Source organism: Physeter macrocephalus, chromosome 13 (genome assembly GCF_002837175.3).
Source record: "Physeter macrocephalus isolate SW-GA chromosome 13, ASM283717v5, whole genome shotgun sequence".
In the NCBI taxonomy this organism is placed as follows: domain Eukaryota; kingdom Metazoa; phylum Chordata; class Mammalia; order Artiodactyla; family Physeteridae; genus Physeter; species Physeter macrocephalus.
Genome location: NC_041226.1, coordinates 1499174 through 1520005, shown reverse-complemented (window position 1 = coordinate 1520005; position 20832 = coordinate 1499174). Strand labels below are relative to the sequence as shown.

Genomic DNA, 20832 nt, shown 5'->3' with positions numbered 1-20832 from the left:
AAAATGGATACCAAGCAGGATGAATACAAAAATAAACTCAAAAGGCCTAAATGTGGGATTGATACTATGAAATTCCTAGAGGAAAATGTAGGCAGAACACTCTTTGACATAAATCACAGTAATATCTTTTTGGATTTGTCTCCTAGAGTAATGGAAATAAAAACAAAAATAAACAAATGGGACGTAATTAAACTTAATAGCTTTTGCACAGCAAAAGAACCATAAACAAAACAAAAAGGCAAGCTACGGAATGAGATAAAATATTTGCAAACAATATGACCAACAAGGAATTAATCTCCAAAATATACAAGCAGCTCATGCAGCTCAATATCAAAAAAACAAACAACCCAATCCAAAAATGGGCAGAAGATCTAAATAGACATTTCTCCAAAGAAGATATACAGATTGCCAACAAACACATGAAAAGATGCTCAACATCACTAATCATTAGAGAAATGCAAATCAAAACTACAATGAGGTATCACCTCACACCAGTCAGAATGGCCATCATCAAAAAATCTACAAACAATAAATGCTGGAGAGGGTGTGGAGAAAAGGGAACCCTCTTGCACTGTTGGTGGGAATGTAAATTGGTGCAGCCACTATGGAGAACAGTAGGGAGGTTCCTCAGAAAACTGAAAATAGAGTTACTATATGATCCAGCAATTCCACTACTGGGCATACATCTGGAGAAAACTCTAATTCGAAAAGCTACATGCACTCCAGTGTTCATAGCAGCACTATATACAACAGCCAAAACATGGCAGCAACCCAAGTGTCCATCCACAGATGAATGGATAAAGATGTGGTCTATATATACAGTGGAGCCTTAGCCATAAAAAGAAGGAAGTAATGCCATTTGCAGCAACATGGATGGACCTAGAGATTATCTTACTAAGTGAAGTAAGCCAGACAAAGACAAATATCATATGATACCACTTATAGATGGAACCAAAAAAAAAAAAATACAAATGAACTTACATACAAAACAGAAATAGACCCACAGACATAGAAAACAAACTTTACCAGAGGGGAAAGTGGAGGGGAGGGATAAATTAGGAGTTTTAGATTAACATATACACACTACTATATATAAAATAAATAACCAACAGGGACCTACTGTATAGCACAGGGAACTATACTCAATATTTTGTATTAACCTATAAGGAAAAAGAATCTGAAAAAGAACAGATATATATATGTATAACCGAATCACTTTGCTGTGCACCTGAAACTAACACAACATTGTAAATCGACTATACTTCAATTTCTTTAAAAAGAAAGAAAAAGAAAATACTTTGAGATGAATGAAAATGAAGACATAATACATCAAAAGTTATAGAATGCAGCTAAAAGAGTGCTTAGAAGGCAGTTTACAACTGTAAATACCTATACTAATAAAGAAAAAGTTCTCAAATCAGTAACCTAACCTGTCATCTGAAGGCACTGGAAAAAGAAGAGCAAACTAAACCTAAAGCAAGCAAAAGAAAGGAAATAACAAAGATGATAGATAAAGAAAATAGAGGCTAGAAAAAGTAGGGGAAAATCAATGAAACTCAAAACTGGTTCTTTGAAAAGAGGTGTCAAAAGTTGAAAAAACTTTAGCTAAATTGACCAAGGGAAAAAAAAAGAAAACTCAAACTATTAGGAAACGGTGAAAGAGGGAGCATTACTAACAACCTTAACAGAAGTCAAAAGGATCATAAAGGAATACATAAAAGGATCATAGAGGAATCATAAGGATCCTAAAAGATCATAAAGGAACACAGTGAACAATTGTGTGCAAATAACTTAGATCATAAAGGATCATAAAAGAATACAAGGAACAACTGTATGCAAATAACTTAGATGAAATGGGCAAATTCCATTTTTCTCTCATTCTATGGATTATCATTTCACTCTCCATAGTGTCCTTTGATGCACAAAAGTTTTTAATTTTGATGAAGTCATATGTATTTGTTTTACTTTTGTTGACTATATTTTTAGTGTCATAGTTGAGAAAATATTGCCAAATACAAAGTCATAAAGATTTGCCCCTGTTTTATAGTTTTAACTATTGAGGTTAGGTCTTTGATCCATTTTAAGTTAATTTTTGTAAATGGTGTAAAGTAAAAGGGTGCAACTTCATTCTTTTGCATGTGGCTCTCTATCTGTTTATTATTTATTATCTAATTATTTTTATCTATTATCTATCTAATGATCTAATTATTCACTTGTTGAAAAGAGTGTTGTTTCCCCCATTGAATTGTCCTGGCTTCCTTGTCAATATCCAATTGAGTATAAATGTATAAGTTTATTTCCAAACTCTCAATTCTGTTTTGTTGTTCTGTATGTGTATCCTTTGCTAGTACCACACAGGCCTGATTACTGTAGCTTTGTATTAGGGTTTGAAATCAGGAAGTCTGAATCCTCCAACTTTGTTCTTCTTTTTCAAGATTCTTTTGGCTATTCAAGGTCTCTTGAAATTCCATATGAATTTTAGGATGGCCTTTTCTGTTTCTTCAAAAAGCACCATTGGAATTGTGATAGGTATTGCAATGAATAGAAAGATTGCTTTTTGTAGTATTGTCATCCTAACAATATTAGGTCTTCCACTCCATTAACATAAGATGTCTTTCCATGTATCTAAATCTTTAATTCTTCCATCAAGTTTTATAGTTTTCACTGTGCAAGTTTTACACCTCTTTGGTTAAATTTATTCCCCAATATTTAATTCTTTGTGATGCTATTGCAAATGGAATTGTTTTTTTAATTTCATTTTGGGATTACTCATTGCTAGTATATAGAAATACAGCTGATTTATGTGTGTTGATTTTGTATGCTATAACTTTGATAAATTCATTCATTAGCTCTAACAGTTTTTTGTGAATTTCTTAAGATTTCCTGCATAATGAGATCATGTTTTCTATGAGCAGATTTAACTGGACTTGTTCCTTTCCTATTTGGAAGCTTTTTATTTCTTTTTCCTGCCTAATTACTCTGGCTAGAAGTTCTAGTCACATGTTAAATAGAAGTGGCGAAAGCAGCATCCTTTTCTTGTTCCTAATGTTTCTGTTAAAGCTTTCAGTCTTCATCGTTGAGTATGATGTTAGCTCTCATATTACATATGTGTGCCCTTTATAATGTTAAGGAAGGTCTCTTCTATTCCTAGTTTATTGGGTGTTTTTACCATGAAAGGGTGTTAGATTTTGTCAGATGATTCTTTTTTTTTTTTAGACCAATTTTTATACTGTTTTTCCACTTAACATTTTTATTTATTTATTTATTTATTTTATTATTTATGGCTGTGTTGGGTCTTCGTTTCTGTGAGAGGCTTTCTCTAGTTGCGGCAAGCGGGGGCCACTCTTCATCGCGGTGCGCGGGCCTCTCACTATCGTGGCCTCTCTTGTTGAGGAGCACAGGCTCCAGACGTGCAGGCTCAGTAATTGTGGCTCACGGGCCCAGTTGCTGTGTGGCATGTGGGATCTTCCCAAACCAGGGCTCGAACCCGTGTCCCCTGCATTGGCAGGCAGACTGTCAACCACTGTGCCACCAGGGAAGCCCTGTCAGATGCTTCTTTTGCATCCATTGAGATGATCTTGTGGGCTTTTTCTTTCATTCTATTAATGTGGCCTGTTGCATGGATTGATTTTCATATCTTGAACCACCCTTGCATTCCAGTAATAAATCCCATTTGCTCATGGTGTATAATGCTTTTAATGGGCTGTTGGATTCTGTTTTCTAGTATTTTTTTGAAAAATTTTACACCACTATTAATAAGAGATAGTAGCCTGTAGTAGTTTTCTTTCCTTGTTTGTGTCTAACTTTGGCATCAGAGTAGTGCCGGTCTCTTAGAATGAGTTCACACATGTTACCTCCTCTTCAGATTTTGGAAGAGTTTGAGGAGGATTGGTGTTAATTCTTTAAATGTTTGGTAGGATTCACTAGTGAGACCATTGGCCCTGGGCTTTTCTTTGTTGGGAAGTTTTTGATTACTGATTCACACTCCATACTTGTTTGGATACATTCACATTTCCTATTTTTTATTGTGTTCCATAAGTTTCAGCATGTTGGTTTACAGTGTTGTTCGCATTCTCTAGTTCTTTACTGATCTTCTCTGTGGTGGTTCTGTCCATTGTTGAAAGTAGAGTATTGAAATCTGTTATTGTCGAACTGTCTTTTTTCCCTTCAAGGCTGTCAGTTAGGCAACTTTTTAAAAGCATATAAAGAGTGAGATCCCATTTTTTCCTTGTTTATATATATGTATAAGTAAAATACAGTCTGCAAGGATATTTGCCACGTTGCTAATAGTTCACTCTTACTTTTGGAATTATCAGTTTTTGTATTTTCTTTTTGTCTTGTAATTTTCTAATTCATCAGCAACAAATATTTATTATTTGCATTAAAAAGAAAAAGTTAAAAATACGTCTTAAAGAAATCTACATTTAGAAGGTGAGTGAAGCAAGAAGAGCCAGTTACAGAGATTTTTTTAAATAAGACCATTGGCCACGGATGAGAGTGCAGTGTCATGGGAGCAGGAAGTGTTTGGTCACTAGTGTGGGTGTCCAGAAAGATCCAGTAGGATGGGAATTGGGGAGAGGCTGTTGGATTTGGTCATCAGCATGGGTCACCAGGACCTTTGGTAGATCAGTGTCAAGAGAGTGGTGGGCAGTTAAAGAAAGAATTAGAAAGAAATGAAAATGACAGGTATAGATTGCTTTTTCTAAAAATTTTTATCTGAAGGGTACAAAACAGAGAGGATGATATTATGAAAGAAAACAAAGGATAATGAAAGAATTTTTTAGAAATACTTAATAGCCAAACAGTTCTTGTTTATCAGAAATGTCTGTGCTGTGACCTGTATTGTAATTTATTCTAATTTTTTCATTTAGGGTTTCAAGTGGAGGTTGTAAAAGCTTGATTAGCAGAATATTAACATATCGTGTATTTGTAAACAGTATGTGTTAATGTCTATTTTCTCTTTACCTGACTCAGTGGTTCACTCCTTTGACTTTCTCTCACAAACATTTGTATTTTCTTCCTCATGTAACATGAGCTATTTACTCTTGTGCTCAGTGTCATCGAAGAATTTTCCCCCGTTTTATGTTTTTTCAAGAATTTTCCTGGGAGTTCCCTGGTGACCTAGTGGTTAGGATTCCGGGCTTTCACTGCCATGGCCCAGGTTCAATCCCTGATTGGGGAACTGAGATCCCACAAGCTGTGCAGCACAGCCCCCCCACCAAAAAAAAGAATTTTCTCCCATTTTATGTTCTTTCAATTGAATCTAAGTTTACTTCACTCTACTTTGTTTTAGCCATAGGCCCAGGTTCTTCTAATGAAGTTCAAAGTTTACATGGCTTTTTCTTTGTTTCATTGTTGTTGTTTTTATGCAACCCTTGATTCAACCAATTTAGGTTCTTATAATGTTTCCACTTTATTATTCATTGGAATGCAGTTAAACTCTATCAGAAGGCATTTAGCTAAATGAAGAACTGAGTGATTTTGAAGGCTGAATAATACATCCTTTATGCATATGATGTCCTTCATCTTCATTTTTCATCATGGATAAGAAAAAGAACCTTGGTTGCATTCCTTCGGATCATGATGAACAGCAAAACAAGGAAAAACGGAGCCAACCCAATGACCCGTGATCCTCATGTGTAAACAGAAAGAAATAAAGCAGTCTGAAATGTATTAGTTCCTAAACTCATTTTTACCTGGTATTTATCTTCCTGGACTTTTTACAAATAATATACTTTATTAATAGTAATTGATGGGGCTTATTTGAACCGTCTCCCCATTCCTCTTTCAGGTGGATGCTGGCTGTTTGTTCTCCTTCATTATTTGTTAGGTTTGGGGGAGATCAGTATCATCCTTATCCCTTATTGCCCACTCAGAAAACCATAAAAACGTGCTCCTTTCAGAATTAGGTTATCTAGCTAAAACACCATCTTCCCTTATTTAAATTCTTTTCTATTGAATTCCAAGCTTTGATGCTGTTTTCTACTAAATGTCGTTAGCCTTACAGTACTTAGTTCTCAATTTTAGTGACCTTTGTTCTTATCATTCACCTCCCATGTCCATCACCTAGAATTGCTCCAGTTTTGAAATCCCAAATTACAGAATCCCACTCTCTGGCAACAATTGAATTATCTTTCCACTTTACCCACTTTCTCATACCCGGCACACCTATTCTTGACCTCATAAAAGCTTCTGCTCTCAGCCCATTTTTCCCAAGTTCTCAGCTCCTTCTGGACCTTCTTCCTTCCCTGTAGCCACATGGTTTGTCATTTTGTCACTCTTTAATCATTGCTTTCCAGTATCTTTCCCCTTTGTCCTTGTTGAACCTAGGCTGCTGTGAACTGTTGGAGAAAATCCCTTGATTATGCAGATCGGAGCCACTAAATTCACGTTCTCCAGCTGGGCCTAGACTCTCCAAGGCATTTACGCCCCGCTGCCTGGCCTTCTGCCAGGGGTGCTCCCTGCCCGCCAAGACTCGTCCCTCCACCGCCTCCTCTGCATCTCCTTCCCTCGTGCTCTCTGCCTCTACCGTCTCAGTCTCTGAAGCTTACAGATCCTCTCGTGTCTTTACTGCCTTGACGACCCCGGCACAGTCAGCCCCTCCAGCTACTCGCTTTCCAGCGGGCGGCGCCTGCGCTCACGGCTCACGTGCTGCTCTCAGGTGCACCGCAGTCTGGCTTCCTGCCTCCTCTGTCTGCTGACTATTCTCTCTTGAACGTCAGCAGTGGCCCCCAAATGGCCAAGACGGGCGGCTGCTGTCCTCCTGACTCTTGACTGACCCTCTAGCAGCACTTGCTGCTGTGGACGTCTCTCCCTGGGCGCCTGTGGTTTTGTTCTCAGCGATGTGTTCTTGCCATCTGTTTCCTTCGTGCTTCCTCTTCCTACCAACGCCTAAATGCTCCCTCCCTTCAGCACTGCTCCCGTTAGACACAGCCCCCAGGGGTGGTTGTCGCTTCAGGGCCGTTTTCGCGCCGTCTCAGGCTCTCTGCTGGCCCCTAGAAGCTCTGGTCTCGCTGTGCCTCAGGCACTTACTCTCGTGCGTTATCCGCACAGGCATCTGGAGCTCAGCGCATCCGAAACTGAAGGCCGCTTCCTCCCCATCACACCCTTTCCCTGCGGTGGCGCTCCCCCAGCTCACTCAGGCTGTGGGGAGTTTTCGTGGACATGTCCAGCTGCCTCATGTTTTGTATCTGCTCCGTCACCAAGAGCAGCTTATTCTCCCTCCTCCACTTCTCTTCTCTGTCCTTCTCTGTGTCTTCTGTGTCTTTTGCTCAGGGTAGGCCCTCAGCACTTCTCCCCGGATTAATGCGATGGACTCCTTTCCTTCAGGCTGGACCTCCTTCTTCTGAACAACACGGTGATCTTTTTACTCTCCGTAAACGCATTTAGTGGTTCCCGTAGCTCTTGACTTACTACTCGGAGCCCTCTTGCTCTGACTTGTGCCTGTGTCTATCCTCCGGCTGGTACCCTTTGGTTCCGTCATACAGAGCAACTTAAAAACCAACTCTTCCACTTAAAGCTCTTTATGTAGGATAGCAACAATATGTCACTGTCATGAGGAAAGCACTTAAATTTTACTTGGAGAATTGTTATTAAAAGTCAAATTTCTTAGGACTTTTTCTCACAGTAATTTTAGCATGCAGCTCATTTTAGTAGAATATGATGTTTATTGTATTCCTTCTATATTGCAATTTTATTGGATTAATTTTATCATCTTCAGAATTAAAAGTTTGCTGAAAATGTGTTTAAGGGTACCATAATGAGGCTTTATATTATTAGAAAGACTATCTTATATTAGAAAATGAAAATTTTGTGGTCAAGCATAATTTTCCTTTTTGCCTTAATGGCCTGCATGCTTAAATGTAATGTTCTGTTACTATAAAATGTGTGCAGTTCTACCTTAGAACTAATGCTGTTGTAGCAGCATAGAGAGAGCATTTATACTGTGTCTTTCTACCTTAGTAACTTTTGTTACGGACACTTTATTTCCATTTGTTTAGTCAGACGGAGCTGCATTTTTATCCAGCCAACCAAAGCAAGGCAGGATACACAGAAGTCAGTGAAGGATGCGTCAGGGTTCTTTTACCTCATTTGCAGGCACTGCGGTGGGAAATGCAGGAAAGACCGACTGCTGACTCGCCAGCACAAACAGCAGTGACGAGACTGTCCAGCTCCCCAAGAGCCACAAGATAAATGCCTGCCCCTCTTTCCAGAGGCTGTTGTTACAAGCACAGTGCTGTGCTCACATCTCAGCCCCATCTTATTCCAGCTCTGCTGCCCTTTTCATCCCTCTTACCTGTTCAGTTATTTTCTGTAGCACTTGTCACACCCTAACGTTTACTCTCATATGTATTTACAATTTCCTTATTTTTGAAGTTTACTGTTTATTGTCTGTTTCTCCCCTAGAGCGCCTGCTCCATGACAGGAATTTGTGTCCCTTGTGCTTAGTGACATAAACCAAATACCCAGCATAGTGCTCGGCACATAGTAGGTATTCGTTCATTCACAGGAGTTTCTATCAGGTGTCCAAGAGGAAGTGTTGAGTAAGCAGTTAGATGTACAAGTAGGAGAGAGAACGGAACTGAAATGTAGGTTGAAGACTCTTCAGTGGCTCCATGAGAGCTGAGACTTCATGAGGTTGCAAAGTGAGTTTAGATGGGAAAGGCGGGTGCAAGGAAGGAGCTCTGGGGTGACCAGCATTTACAGGCGGGGAGGGTAGGTGGGAGAAGCTACAAGGCAGTGCCGTTCCAGTTATGTGAGGCGTCCGTCAGAGGCGGGTCTGTAGAGACAGAAAGTAGATTCGTGGTTGTCTACAAGTAGGGGAAGAGGAGTGATGCTAATGGGTTTTCCGCTCTTTTGGCGGGTGATGAAAATGTCCTGAGAGTAGGTGGTGGTGATGGCTGCACCACTCTGAATATACTAAAAACCATTCAACTATACAGTTTCAATGGACGGATTTTGTGATATATGAAGTATATCGCAATAAAGCTATAAAAACGTGTAAAAATACCAATCCTTGTTCCCAGTTGAAAATATTAATTTTAAAATTATTTTCATGGAAAAGACTCTGACAAGTACAGGTTTCTGATAACTGACTATCCTGCTGAACTGAATGAATAAGCATTTTCAGAACTCTAATGGAAAACTGATGAATTCATAAAAGTGCTGACAAAAGATCAAGATGAAAAAAAATGAATTACATGGGACTGAGTGAACCGATGAGGATGATTATAATTTTTGTGACTCGCTGTTCGAATAAAAAAAAAAAAATCCCACAAGGACTCAGAGGCAAAAAATATGCAAATCAATTTTCACTGCAAAGTAAAGGAGCTGTTACAGTGGAGAATTACTGGACTGAATGTCAATATCATGACATAGTACGAGTGCGTGTCCTGTTTGGTAATTGCAATCATTGTTGCTTTTGTTGTGGTCATCCATTTACAGTGCTTGTTGTCAGTTTATTTATCTCTTGTAAAAATAAAATTGTGTGTGTGTGTGAAAAAAAATGAATACAGTAAAAAAATAAATAAATAAAATTATTATACTTTACAAAAAGTAAATGGAGACGCTAAAATAATAAAAACATGACTCTTTATATGCATTTCCAATATCAGAGAACTCATTGTGGGTCTAAACCAAAACATTTTCATCTAGGTCAGTTCTAACAGAAAAGTGAACTGATTTGTAGAAGCCATCTCAGAAGTTTTAAAAGCACAGGTTGCCGATAAATTCATTTGCCAAAAAAATTAGCTGCTTAGGTTTCCAAGAACTCACTAAGCAGTCTCCTTCCCATCCCTGCAGTGAAACAGAAAATCAGTACGTGGGTAAGAGCGGGCCATGAGCACACTCTGCCCTGGCAGCATCTGAGTGCTGACCCATCTCCACAGGCAAATACTTTCTCCTCTCCCGGCCTTCTTGTAAACACACACATGCACACAACGTACCTAAGATGGGGCGTGGTGAGCATTTCTGTAGTCGTCAGACTGCAGGGTGGCAGATACTTTGTCTGTCCCCTAGCTCATGACCCCGCACCCTGACTGGAGAGGATGCGTTTTCCTGTGTGAGAAGAACAGGTTTAAAGCCCACGGGCCATGCTTTTATTTCTTAAAGACAGATTTCTCCTCCTTGGAAGGATATTCAGGAGGGTCACTTTCCCTCTACCCTTATATTCTTTAGACATTCTTATGCTTTTAATCAGCTTGCTTATTGTTATTCTCTGAATGGTATAAAAAGGAATCATTAAAAAGAAGGGATGAGTTACAAATGAAATAAGATAATGAGATGAAATGATTAAAACATGGTTCTTTGCATAATCCAAGCCTAAAGCACATTATTACTCTTCTGATAGCCTCTATAAAATCATTCTAAATATGAGATTCTTTGGAATTACATCCAATGTAAGCCTACTTTACGGGGCTTGTATACAAAGGAAAAGTAAAACAAGATAAATTAAGACATTTAATTCTAAAATGATTCAACTTTTCATTCAGCATCCTGAGAAGAAAATTGAAACTTGGGTTCTGTTTTCTAACATTCATATACCTATGACTTCTGGCTTATTTTTGTGATTGTTGTCATAAGAAACTGGAAGAACTGTTCACTGTATGTATTTCAAAGGTCATTTATCAACAGTTTGTATGGTTGGGATGTGGCACCAAGAAGCATCAGCCTGAAAGGTTTACTCCCCAGTGCCCAACTCGCGGCCCACGCTGAGGCGCTGAGCTCTGCTCCCAGCTTCATCCTGTGGCGTCTTTCTCAGGTGGAGGCTGTGGCACGAGGAACAACTTTAATCCCTCGTAAGGACAGCTGGTTTCCACGGCGTTTGGGGACATGGGGACCTGACACACGGAGCGGCCCCGATCAGATCAGTCTGGTGTTTAATTTCACACCAAGATGAAAATCCTGGAGGATGTAAACAGTAAAAGTGACATGCACCCTCAGAGAGTCTCCGGTCTAGTCGTGGGGACAAAATTGATGCCCCCCCCTTAGGAGTTCTTGTTAAGCTTCCGTCTTCAAGTCGTCTTCTCTCCTCCTTGCCTTCTTCCTCGAGGACCTTGCCCCCATCAGTGACTTAGCTGTTCCCTGAGCACTGACTTTGATGTGTGTGTCTCCAGACCAGACCTCTCACCTGACCGGCTTCTCCTCTAGGAAGTGCCAGAGGCATCTCAAGTCAGCAACTGAACACGTGGTGCAGATGCTCTGCTCCTCCCCACACACCCTCCCAAGCCCGCCCTCCCGCCGCCCCTCTGCTGGCGCACAGCACCGTCACGGTCTCCCGTTCGACCGTGTTTCCTGACTAGCACGGTGCCTGGCACAAGTATTTAGTAAGTAGATTAATAAGCAAGTATATCAACAATTATTATATAATGAAATGATGAGTTATAATCCACACCTTCATTAAAAATTTTATTGGCTACACCTCATGTAAGAGGCACTGTGTTCGGCCTAGGGGATATAGTGGTAAATAGAACAGATATTAATGGCATTCACAATCTAGTGTAGAGTTGGGGTAATAGACTGTCTAATGTGGTAGTTTCATCAGAGAGGTCAGGGAGGGCTGGAGGAATCATGACTTCACAGAGGGTGTGAGAAAAATGGATACATTTCCTTAAGCAAAAAACAAAAGGGAGAATATTCCCTGTGAGGGGATAAATCTGTTAAGATGCTGCAACAGGTTGTATTTCCAAAAATGGCTGCAACGGTCTTTCTGGTCCCATATGCTCTTCCAGAACTTTGTCAGCCCCCATCAAGAGGTGGGACCTGTATCCCCTCTCCGTGACCTTTGTGACTTCCACTTCTAGAGATAGATGCATGAATGTGACAGTGTGGCACTTTTGAAGGCTAGGTCCTGAAAGGCCACGTGGACCTACAGCCAATTGCCAGTATCGTTCTTAATAGCAAAAGATTAGATGCTTTGCCTCTGAGATCAGGGAATAGGCAAGGCTGTCCACTCTCACGGCTTGTATTCACGATACCGGAAGTAGCGGCCAGTGCAAAAAGGCAAGAAAAAGAAATGAGACCTACAGATTTAAAAGGGAAAGGGAAGTTGTCTTTGTTCAGAGACATGATTATGTAGAAAATCCCAAAGCATCCACAAATAGTAAGACTACTAAACTAGTAAGGGAGTTGTCAAGGTCATAGGACACAGCACCTCTGTATGAAAATCAGTTGTACACCAGCATCTCTGCTGTGTCGTGGCCTTACACTTGGTCCTACACACTCCAGCAAAGGACCTGATCGCTGCTCAAAGAGAAAGTAGAGGTCGTGAGATAGTAATACCCCCGTCACAACCATTGCGCTCTTCCTCCTCCTCATGGCGGGGCGGGGCGGCGGGCCGGGGTGGGGGGGGGGGCGGACCGCAGGCCCTGCTGTGTTGGCAGAGCGTTCCAGCCCTTCCGTCTCAGGCCCCCGGAGGGCGGGGGGGGGGGGGGGGCCGGGGGGGGGGGGGGGGGCGGACCGCAGGCCCTGCTGTGTTGGCAGAGCGTTCCAGCCCTTCCGTCTCAGGCCCGATTCACCTGCTAGTCCCTGAACGCTTTCAGCCCCACTTTTCTGGGCTAATTCCTGCTAATCTGTCAGGTCTTAACTTAAGCAGCTCTCATTTGGAGAAGATTTTCCTCACCTTCCCCGCTCCCCATTGTTTCTTAGCTTTCTATTTCCCCCTTTATATCAGTTTTCAAGCTGTAATTAAATAATTTGTTATGTATAATGTTCTTACTAATTATTTCACAGTGCTTAAGGTTGCAAAAAAGAAAGTCACATTTCTCGTTTTTCCATTCAAAAATGATGTAAATGTATTTCAAGAAGTGACTTAGCAAAGTTGGCGAGGAGGCCAGTTTTAGGCATTTTAGGACATCACATTTGTCTTCCTCTAGAAGAAATGCCAACCAGAGGTCATCTCTGGCTCTCACTATTTAAATATTCCATCAAAATAAACAAGCCATATGCTTTGTTGAAAGAAAATAGCACCACTGAATTTGCCTTTCTTTTTTTCCTCCAGTTATCACTTTTATTAGTGATATTCGGGAGCTTAGTTGCTTTGCTAATGTGCTATTTTCTGCCTTGATTTCCATCATAGCTGAGACTGAATTCAAGCAAGTGTATAATCAGCTCTTCTACCAATTCTAATATTGATGCTAAGTTGTTCCATATATTTATGCAAGATGTGAAATGATGTAAATGTCTATTGTCCAATTTTTATGTGTCAAAAGTCCACTTATCTCTAGCAAAATGAAGTTGAATTAGATACTATTAGCAATGTTTTTATCGTTATGGTTATCAAATACCTTTATTTTGGCTACAGGCAAAGATTTATTTGACCTGTAACAACCCTTAATATGTATTGTTGCAGTTTTACTTACTTTAAGTATTAAAATGGCTGTTTGCCTGTAACAAAATGTGCTTGTTCCTGGTTTTTAACTTAAGAAATCCTCTGTAAACAGTGAAAACCACGTGGTGGAATCTCCAGAGTAGGTGGAGACCTTTTAAAACACTCTACTTCTTGAGCCAAAATTCCATCATAGTGTTGAAGATTTATGCCTTCCCCTACCGAGAAAAGCTACAACGTATTTTCCAGCCTTTCATACTCGCACAATGAAGCAAGGCAGCCTCAACTCTAGATCTGCCTTTTTTGCTGTTAAGTTTTTCCCATTCTGTTATTTTTATGTGACAGCATGAATGTATGTGAAATAGCTATGAAAACAGTAAGAATGCATTTCTTATGTGTGTGAAAATATTTACAAATAATAAGGCTGATTAGGGGTTAATATCCAAAATATATAAACAGCTCATTCAGCTCAACCTCAAGAAAACAAAAGACACAATTAAAAAATGGGCAGGAGACCTGAATAGACATTTTTCCAGAGAAGACATACAGATGGCCAACAGGCACATGAAAAGATGCTTAACATTGCTAGTCACCAGAGAAATGCAAACCAAAACTACAATGGGGTATCACCTCACACCAATCAGAGTGGCCATCCTCAAAAAGAACACAAATAACAAATGTTGGCAAGGATATGGAGAAAAGGGAACCCTCCTACACTGTTGGTGGGAATGTAAATTGATGCAGACACTGTGCAAGACAGTATAGAGGTTCCTCAAAAAATAAAAATAGAACTACCATATGATCCAGCAATTCCACTCCTGGGTATGTATCCAAAGAAAACATTTGAAAAGATACATGCATCCAGATGTTCATAGCAGCACTATTTACAATTGCCAAGATATGGAAGCAACCCAGGTGTCCATCAATAGATGAATGGATAAAGAAGACGTGGTGTATACATACGGTGGAATAGTACTCAGCCATAGAAGAGAATGAATTTTTGCCATTTGCAGCGATATAGATGGACCCAGAGGGCATTATGCTAAGTGAAGTAAGTCAGAGAAAGACAAACACTATTTTATCACATATATGTGGAATCTAAACAGTACAACAAATCAATATAACAAAAAAGGGACAGACTCACAGATACAGAGAAAAAACTAGTGGTTACCAGTGGGGAAAGAGAAGAAGGGGAGGGGCAATATAGGGACAGGGGATTAAGAGATACAAACTACTCTGTGTAAAATAAGCTACAAGGATACACTTGACAGCAGCGGTCCCCGGCCCTTTTGGCACCAGGGACCGGTTTCGTGGAAGACAGTTTTTCCGCGGACCGGGGTGGGGGGGGTATGGTTCAGGCGGTGATGCGAGCGATGGGGGACGGCAGATGAAGCTTCGCTCCCTCACCCGCCGCTCACGTCCTGCCGTGTGGCCTGGTTCCTAACAGGCCGCGGGGCCGATGCCGGTCCACAGCCCGGGGTTTGGGGACCCCTGTTACAGCACAGGGAATAGAACCAGTATCTTATAATAACTGTAAATGTAGTATAACCTATCAAAATTATTAATCACTATGTTTTATATCTGAGACTAATATTGTACATCAACTCTACCTCAGTTTTTTAAAAAGGGGGGGAGAAGACTGGCAAAAAATGAATACATATATTTAAGTATATGTAATGTGTTTTTGTGTTACTGTTGTCGGATGGACAAAGGTCTTGCCCCTCGTGTAGCCGACCAGACCGCACCCCTCTTAAATCTGATACTTGGTCTCTCTCCTTGGGGAGCCCATAAACGAGTGGTCTAAAACCAGGCAGCCTGGGTGAGAGGCACTGAAACCCCAGCAGAGCATTCTGGGTTGGAAACACCACAATCCCCTCTCTTACTCAGAGGAATGTTTATTGACTTACGAGAAAGGAAGTAAGAAAGACAAGGTGTTCTCTTAGGAGCTCTGCCTTGTCTTTTTTTTTTAACCTAAAAATGAATTTTCTGTAACAGAGGTACCCCAGACTTTTTATCAGCAAAGATAATTTCTTTATCATTTTCTAATTATTGATTCCATTTAGAAAAAATTTTTTTGCAAGACAAGTTCATTTAGTACATGGTTTCTCCATTTTTTATAATCATACATATACAGGTACCAGGCAGAACTTGTAGTCAACATGAAATAACCGGGTAACTTCTATCTATTTGATGATCTCATGTTATAATAGCACCTAACATTAGAATCGAGTTGTTTGTCATTGGGTAACACTTAATAGTTTATCAGTGACAAACAGTTTTTCCAAAATAGTAACTCTTAAGCTTACAAACATGGTATGGTCATAGATGTTTCTAAAAATTATATAGTCATGTTCACAATTAATGTTTTAATTATTAAAGCAAAAATAAAATCTTGATAATTTATTACCAGTAAATAATAGAATTTGTCCCCAGTAGATTTATAATCCAAATTTAAGCATCCCAAACTGCAAAAAGCCACACCTAAAAGTATTCTTTTTTTTCAACCTGTCACCTGAATTTTCACACACCATGTAATTGCACTGAACGAACTTTATGGATAATTTTGAGAGCAAGAAGGGAAGTTTGTGATGCATATGGCTTACATAAGAAATAAAATTAACAAAATATTTTTCAGTGTTCTAGATGTGTAAATGGCTTGAGGCTGTCTTCAGAAAAAGTCTCAACAAAAGAAGCAAGGTGATTGTTTTAGAATTACAGTGGATAAGAGGAAAATGAGGTCAGCCTAAAGAAGATGGCGGAAAGCCTGAAAGAATTTTAATCTGTTATCCAGTAGGAAACTGTCAAGAGTAACATCACTTTAGAATGAACAGCCATCTTGGCCAGCCTTTACTTTTATTTATTTTTGTTTGTTTATTTTATTTATTTATTTTTGGCTGCGTTGGGTCTTCATTGCTGCGCGCGGGCTTTCTCTAGTTGCGGTGAGTGGGGGCTACTCTTCGTTGCGGTGCGCGGGCTTCTCGTTGCGGTGGCTTCTCTTGTTGGGGAGCATGGCGTCTAGGTGCCCGGGCTTCAGTAGTTGTGGCACACGAGCTCAGTAGTTGTGGCTTGCAGGCTCTAGAGCGCAGGCTCAGTAATTGTGGCTCGCGGGCTTAGTTGCTCCGCGGCATGTGGGATCTTCCCGTACCAGGGCTTGAACCCGTGTCCCCTGCATTGGCAGGCGGATTCTTAACCACTGCGCCACCCGGGAAGCCCCTGACCAGCCTTTTAGATCTGACTGCAGAGCTGTGACCTTAAGAACTTTTCAGGGTTAAAAAGGTAGCTTTCTGAAACATGAATGTGTATTTTTTTAGTCAGTGAAAGCAAAAGGAGACAGATTTTAATAATCATGTAAAGAAAGAAATAATGTTTGGCACAAATTTATTTCTCTTAGACAGCTACGATGAGTCAGAGATGGTTAGAAGGTTCCATATTTCTGGAAGGGAGTGAGTGAAAGTGAACATAGGTCTTACAAAGAACTACAGTGTTTGTGTTTACACTTAGAACTCTCTGGCTCATAACTTTTGTTTAAAGATATTAGCTAAAATTGCCAGACTTCTATTTCTTATAAATATTTAGTTATTTGTTTTGTCTTTTAAGTGATTTTCTTAATGGAAGTTGAATTTTACCAAGATATATGGGTACTAAATAATATTTCTTCTTTGCTATAGGTAAAACTTCAGTCAAGAGGCTGACAAATAAGGTAAGCAATGGAGGTGAAGGTCTTTTTTTTCTTTTTTTTTAAGATAGAAAATCAACTATTGTAAGTTAAATTGAAAGATTTTAATATGTGTATTCAAAGGATATTGAGGACGTACTGGCAGGAATCAAAAGAGCTGGTTGTGGATCAACTTTTTTTAGAGACCTTGGCGATAAAGGTAATTTTTATTTGTTTTACTTGTGTTTTATTTAACCAAAGTATTATTAAGGAATTAAGTTATGAGGTTTGCACTGCATATTGAAGAGCATACATTAGAGAATCTACAGAGAGAATGTTATAACAGTGTGTTATTTAATAGATGTTTTAAAATCATAATAAAATACTCATTACATTTGAAGCAACTTTTTCTTAAACTCTTTGAGCAATCACAGAAAAATTATTTAAACATTGATTTCAGTAAGCTTGGAGAGAAGGGTGAGGCAGAGCATCGAGAATAAGGAGAGATGGGCTTCCTTGGTGGTGCAACGGTTGGGAATCCGCCTGCCAGTGCAGGGGGCGCGGGTTCGATCCCTGGTCCGGGAAATAAGATCCCACATGCTGTGGAGCAACTAAGCCCGTGTGCCACAACTACTGAGCCCACGTGCCACAACTACTGAAGCCTGTGCACCTAGAGCCCGTGCTCTGCAACAAAAGAAGCCACCACAGTGAGAAGCCCGTGCACCACAACAAAGAGTAGCCCCCGCTCACCACAACTAGAGAAAGCCCACGCGTAGCAACGAAGACCCAATGCAGCCATAAATAAATAAATTTATTTATTTATTTATAAAAGAAAAAAAAGAGAAGAGAAAGGACTTGGGACTTCCCTGGTGGTCCAGTGGTTAAGAATCTGCCTTCCAATGCAAGGGACTCGGGCTCAATGCCTGGTTGTAGAACTAAGATTCCACATGCTGCAGGGCAGCTAAGCCCACGCACTGCAGTTAAGAGCCTGCACGCTGCAACAAAAGATCCCGAGTGCCGCAGCTAAGACCCGATGCAGCCAAATAAATAAATACTAAAAAAAAAAAAAGAAGAAGAAGAAGAGAAAGGACTTCCCTGGCGGTCCGGTGGTTAAGACTCTGCTTCCACTACAGGGGACGCGGGTTTGATCCCTGGTCAGGGAAGCTCTGCATGCCAGGGTGCAGCCAAGTAAGTAAGTAAGTGAAGTGATGATTCTAAAGTAAGAAGACAAAGCCTCAGAGATAACGCAGAGGACACCAGCATTCACGGGAGCAGAGGAGGAGGGGGTGCCCGTGGAGGAGAGGAGTCTGAGGCACCGAGGAGGAGAGGGAGTCGCGGGACCTTCTGCATGCCAGGGTGCAGCCAAGTAAGTAAGTAAGTGAAGTGATGATTCTAAAGTAAGAAGACAAAGCCTCAGAGATAACGCAGAGGACACCAGCATTCACGGGAGCAGAGGAGGAGGGGGTGCCCGTGGAGGAGAGGGAGTCGCGGGACCTTGGGAGGGAGGGAGCATCGGTGTGCGGGGCCGTGAAGCAAGGGGTCAGAACGTGTCCCGCGCCTCAGCAAGGGCAGGTGCGGTGCTGGGACGGGTTCTGGGGGCAGATTGCAGAGCGTGGAGGACAGTGGTGCAGGGCGGGGCTGGTGTGAGCTGGAGGCCGGTCCTGGCGGTCTGTGTTGCACGAAGGGCTTTGAGCGCGCGTCTGGGTGTGAGGGGGCGGGGGGCGTGCAGAGCTCGGTGGAGGGCGCGCCCCTCAGCGGGGAGCTTTGCGTCGTACCGCGTGGGGAGGGGTGATGTGCGGGTGTTTACCGCACATGTTTGCAGATCAGGGCTGAGAAGTTGAGGCGGGTTTGCGGGGTGGCCCTGATTCCTTCGTAAAGTGGAGGGTGTGGAGAAAGGAGGAGGTTTGAAGTGGCGTCCGTGACCAGTAAAGAGAGCTGACAGAGAAACGTAGGAAGCTTTCTGGGAAGGCCAGAGCTCAGAAGAGAATGTGGGTGGTGAGGGAACAGCCACCAGCTGGTTCTCCCCCGGCCGCATGCAGGCCGGGAAGCGCACAGAAGCGTGCGGTTAGGGTGTTACTAGGCAAACGCAGGGAAGAAAAGTCGTGGGCTAGGGGGTTAACGGTGTCGAGGGCAGCAGTTTTACTTAAAAACGCGAGAGGCTTTAAGTAACAAGCCTTGGAGAGAAGCAAGTAAGATAGGAAGAGCGATGGAAAGAAAGTGGGAAGTCAGGAGAGAGCGGCCAGTGAGGGTTGAGCCGGTGAGCTGGGAACCCAGGAGCGGGGCCCACTGTGCGCTCGGAGCCGGGGTCTGCGCTCCGCTTCGGAGCGGAAGCCGCTGCAGGGGAGCTCGGCCTCGGGTGCGGTCGTGGAATCGGCCAGCTGGAGCAGAGTGGGTGGCAGCGTGAATGTGACAGAGGTGACCCCGGGTCTGAGAGTCGAGGGTGGTCCTGGGTGCCGGGCGATGGACCAGGCGCTCAGCCTCCAGCGACGGAAGGCTAAAGAGAGGGAGCTAGGTGGGTGACCAGGAAGAAAGTCGGAGGTGGTCAGCTCGACGGCATCAGCCTCGCCGTGACGGGTTTCTGCGAGAGGTTGGAAGAGCAAAGGTCTGAGATGAGCGTGGCAGCGGGGAGAGGAGTCACCACCTGGGCCGTCTGCAAGGGGCCGGCGTCCCGAGCGGAGAAGCCGCCTCCAGGTGCGGCAGGGCTCGGCACATGGCAACCAGTTAAAGGTGCTGACTGAGGAAGGGGATTCCGGAGAGCGCGGCAGAGCGTCCGGGGAGAAGCAGAGGCATGGAGGTCGGTTGGGTCCGGAAGGATGAAGTGCGGACCAGCTGCAGGCGTGTCAACAAAGCGGACAGAGGCCCTTTGGAAAGCGGGCTGTGGCGCTGAGGGCGGTTGGGCCTAAGCCAGAGAGGTGAGCAGAGCCTCAGCCGTCCGTACGCAGCGTGGGACGGCGTGTCCAGGAGCGTGGGGCTTGTCCTGAGAACGGCGGGTTGCCGTGGGAGAGTTGTAAGAAGGCGACGTCAGATGAGAGAAACCCCTCTCATCTGGGCAGAGGGGGCCTTGGCGCCTGAGGAGGGCGCAGAAGAGGAGACGGCGGGAGGTCCTGCAGTGCCTGCAGGGGCCACGCGCCGGGCGGCGCGGTGGACAGAGGCAGAGCGCAAAGCCACTCGTCGGCCCTGAAACGCCGGGGACCCTCTGGTCTCACAGGAGACACTGAGGTTTAAAAGCAAGATGTAACAAACCCTGAAGGAAGTGGGAGGCTCCCTGGCAGGTGAAGGGCCATGTTTCTGAGGCCTCCTATACGACGCGGGAGTGGAGGTTTCAGAGCAGCGAGCGGACCGTCGTGTTCTCGGCACGGAGATGACAGCGTGGAGTGGCCAGGCTTCCGGGCTCCGGGTTCGTGGAGCCCTGAATGCAGCAGTTCGACCTGAGGGGAAGTAGACAGTTAGTGCAGCTTGCAGAACTGTGTTAGTTACAGTCGTAGCGCTTCAGACGGGCTGGGGGGCGGGGGCGGGGTTGTCCCTGGAGCTGCTCAGTTAGAGGTTCTGCTGGGCCGGGGCCATGTCCGTAGTCACTGTCTGGTCTCGGGAAGGAGGGTTGTGAATCTGTGTCGTTACCAGCTGTGCTGCTGCCGTACCATAGGAGATACAGAGGGTACTGAGAAAGATGGTTAGCAACTTCCTTTCTATTTACTGGCCTTAACTTTCAGTAACAGACACATATATGTCTCTGTATCTCTAGCTCTGTCTCTCCATCTGTACGCACCGCTTTCTAACCAGAAGGAGACAAACCCACCAGCCTACTCACACACTTTTCTCACTCGATAGTTCTCGTTCCCTGTTCTTTATGTAA

The 20832-nt window shown here is 42.8% G+C and overlaps 1 protein-coding gene across 2 annotated transcripts in view; it reads left to right on the top strand.

Moving 5' to 3' along the window:
• The window catches only part of MICU2 (mitochondrial calcium uptake 2), a 90524-nt gene that overhangs the window by 35266 nt on the left and 34426 nt on the right, over positions 1 to 20832 (top strand). For both annotated transcript variants that reach the window (XM_024125897.3, XM_024125896.3), the window contains exons 3-4: positions 16993 to 17024; positions 17124 to 17199. In XM_024125897.3, the coding sequence (XP_023981665.1) occupies positions 16993 to 17024; positions 17124 to 17199 (108 nt within the window). The remainder of the gene's footprint in view (positions 1 to 16992; positions 17025 to 17123; positions 17200 to 20832) is intronic.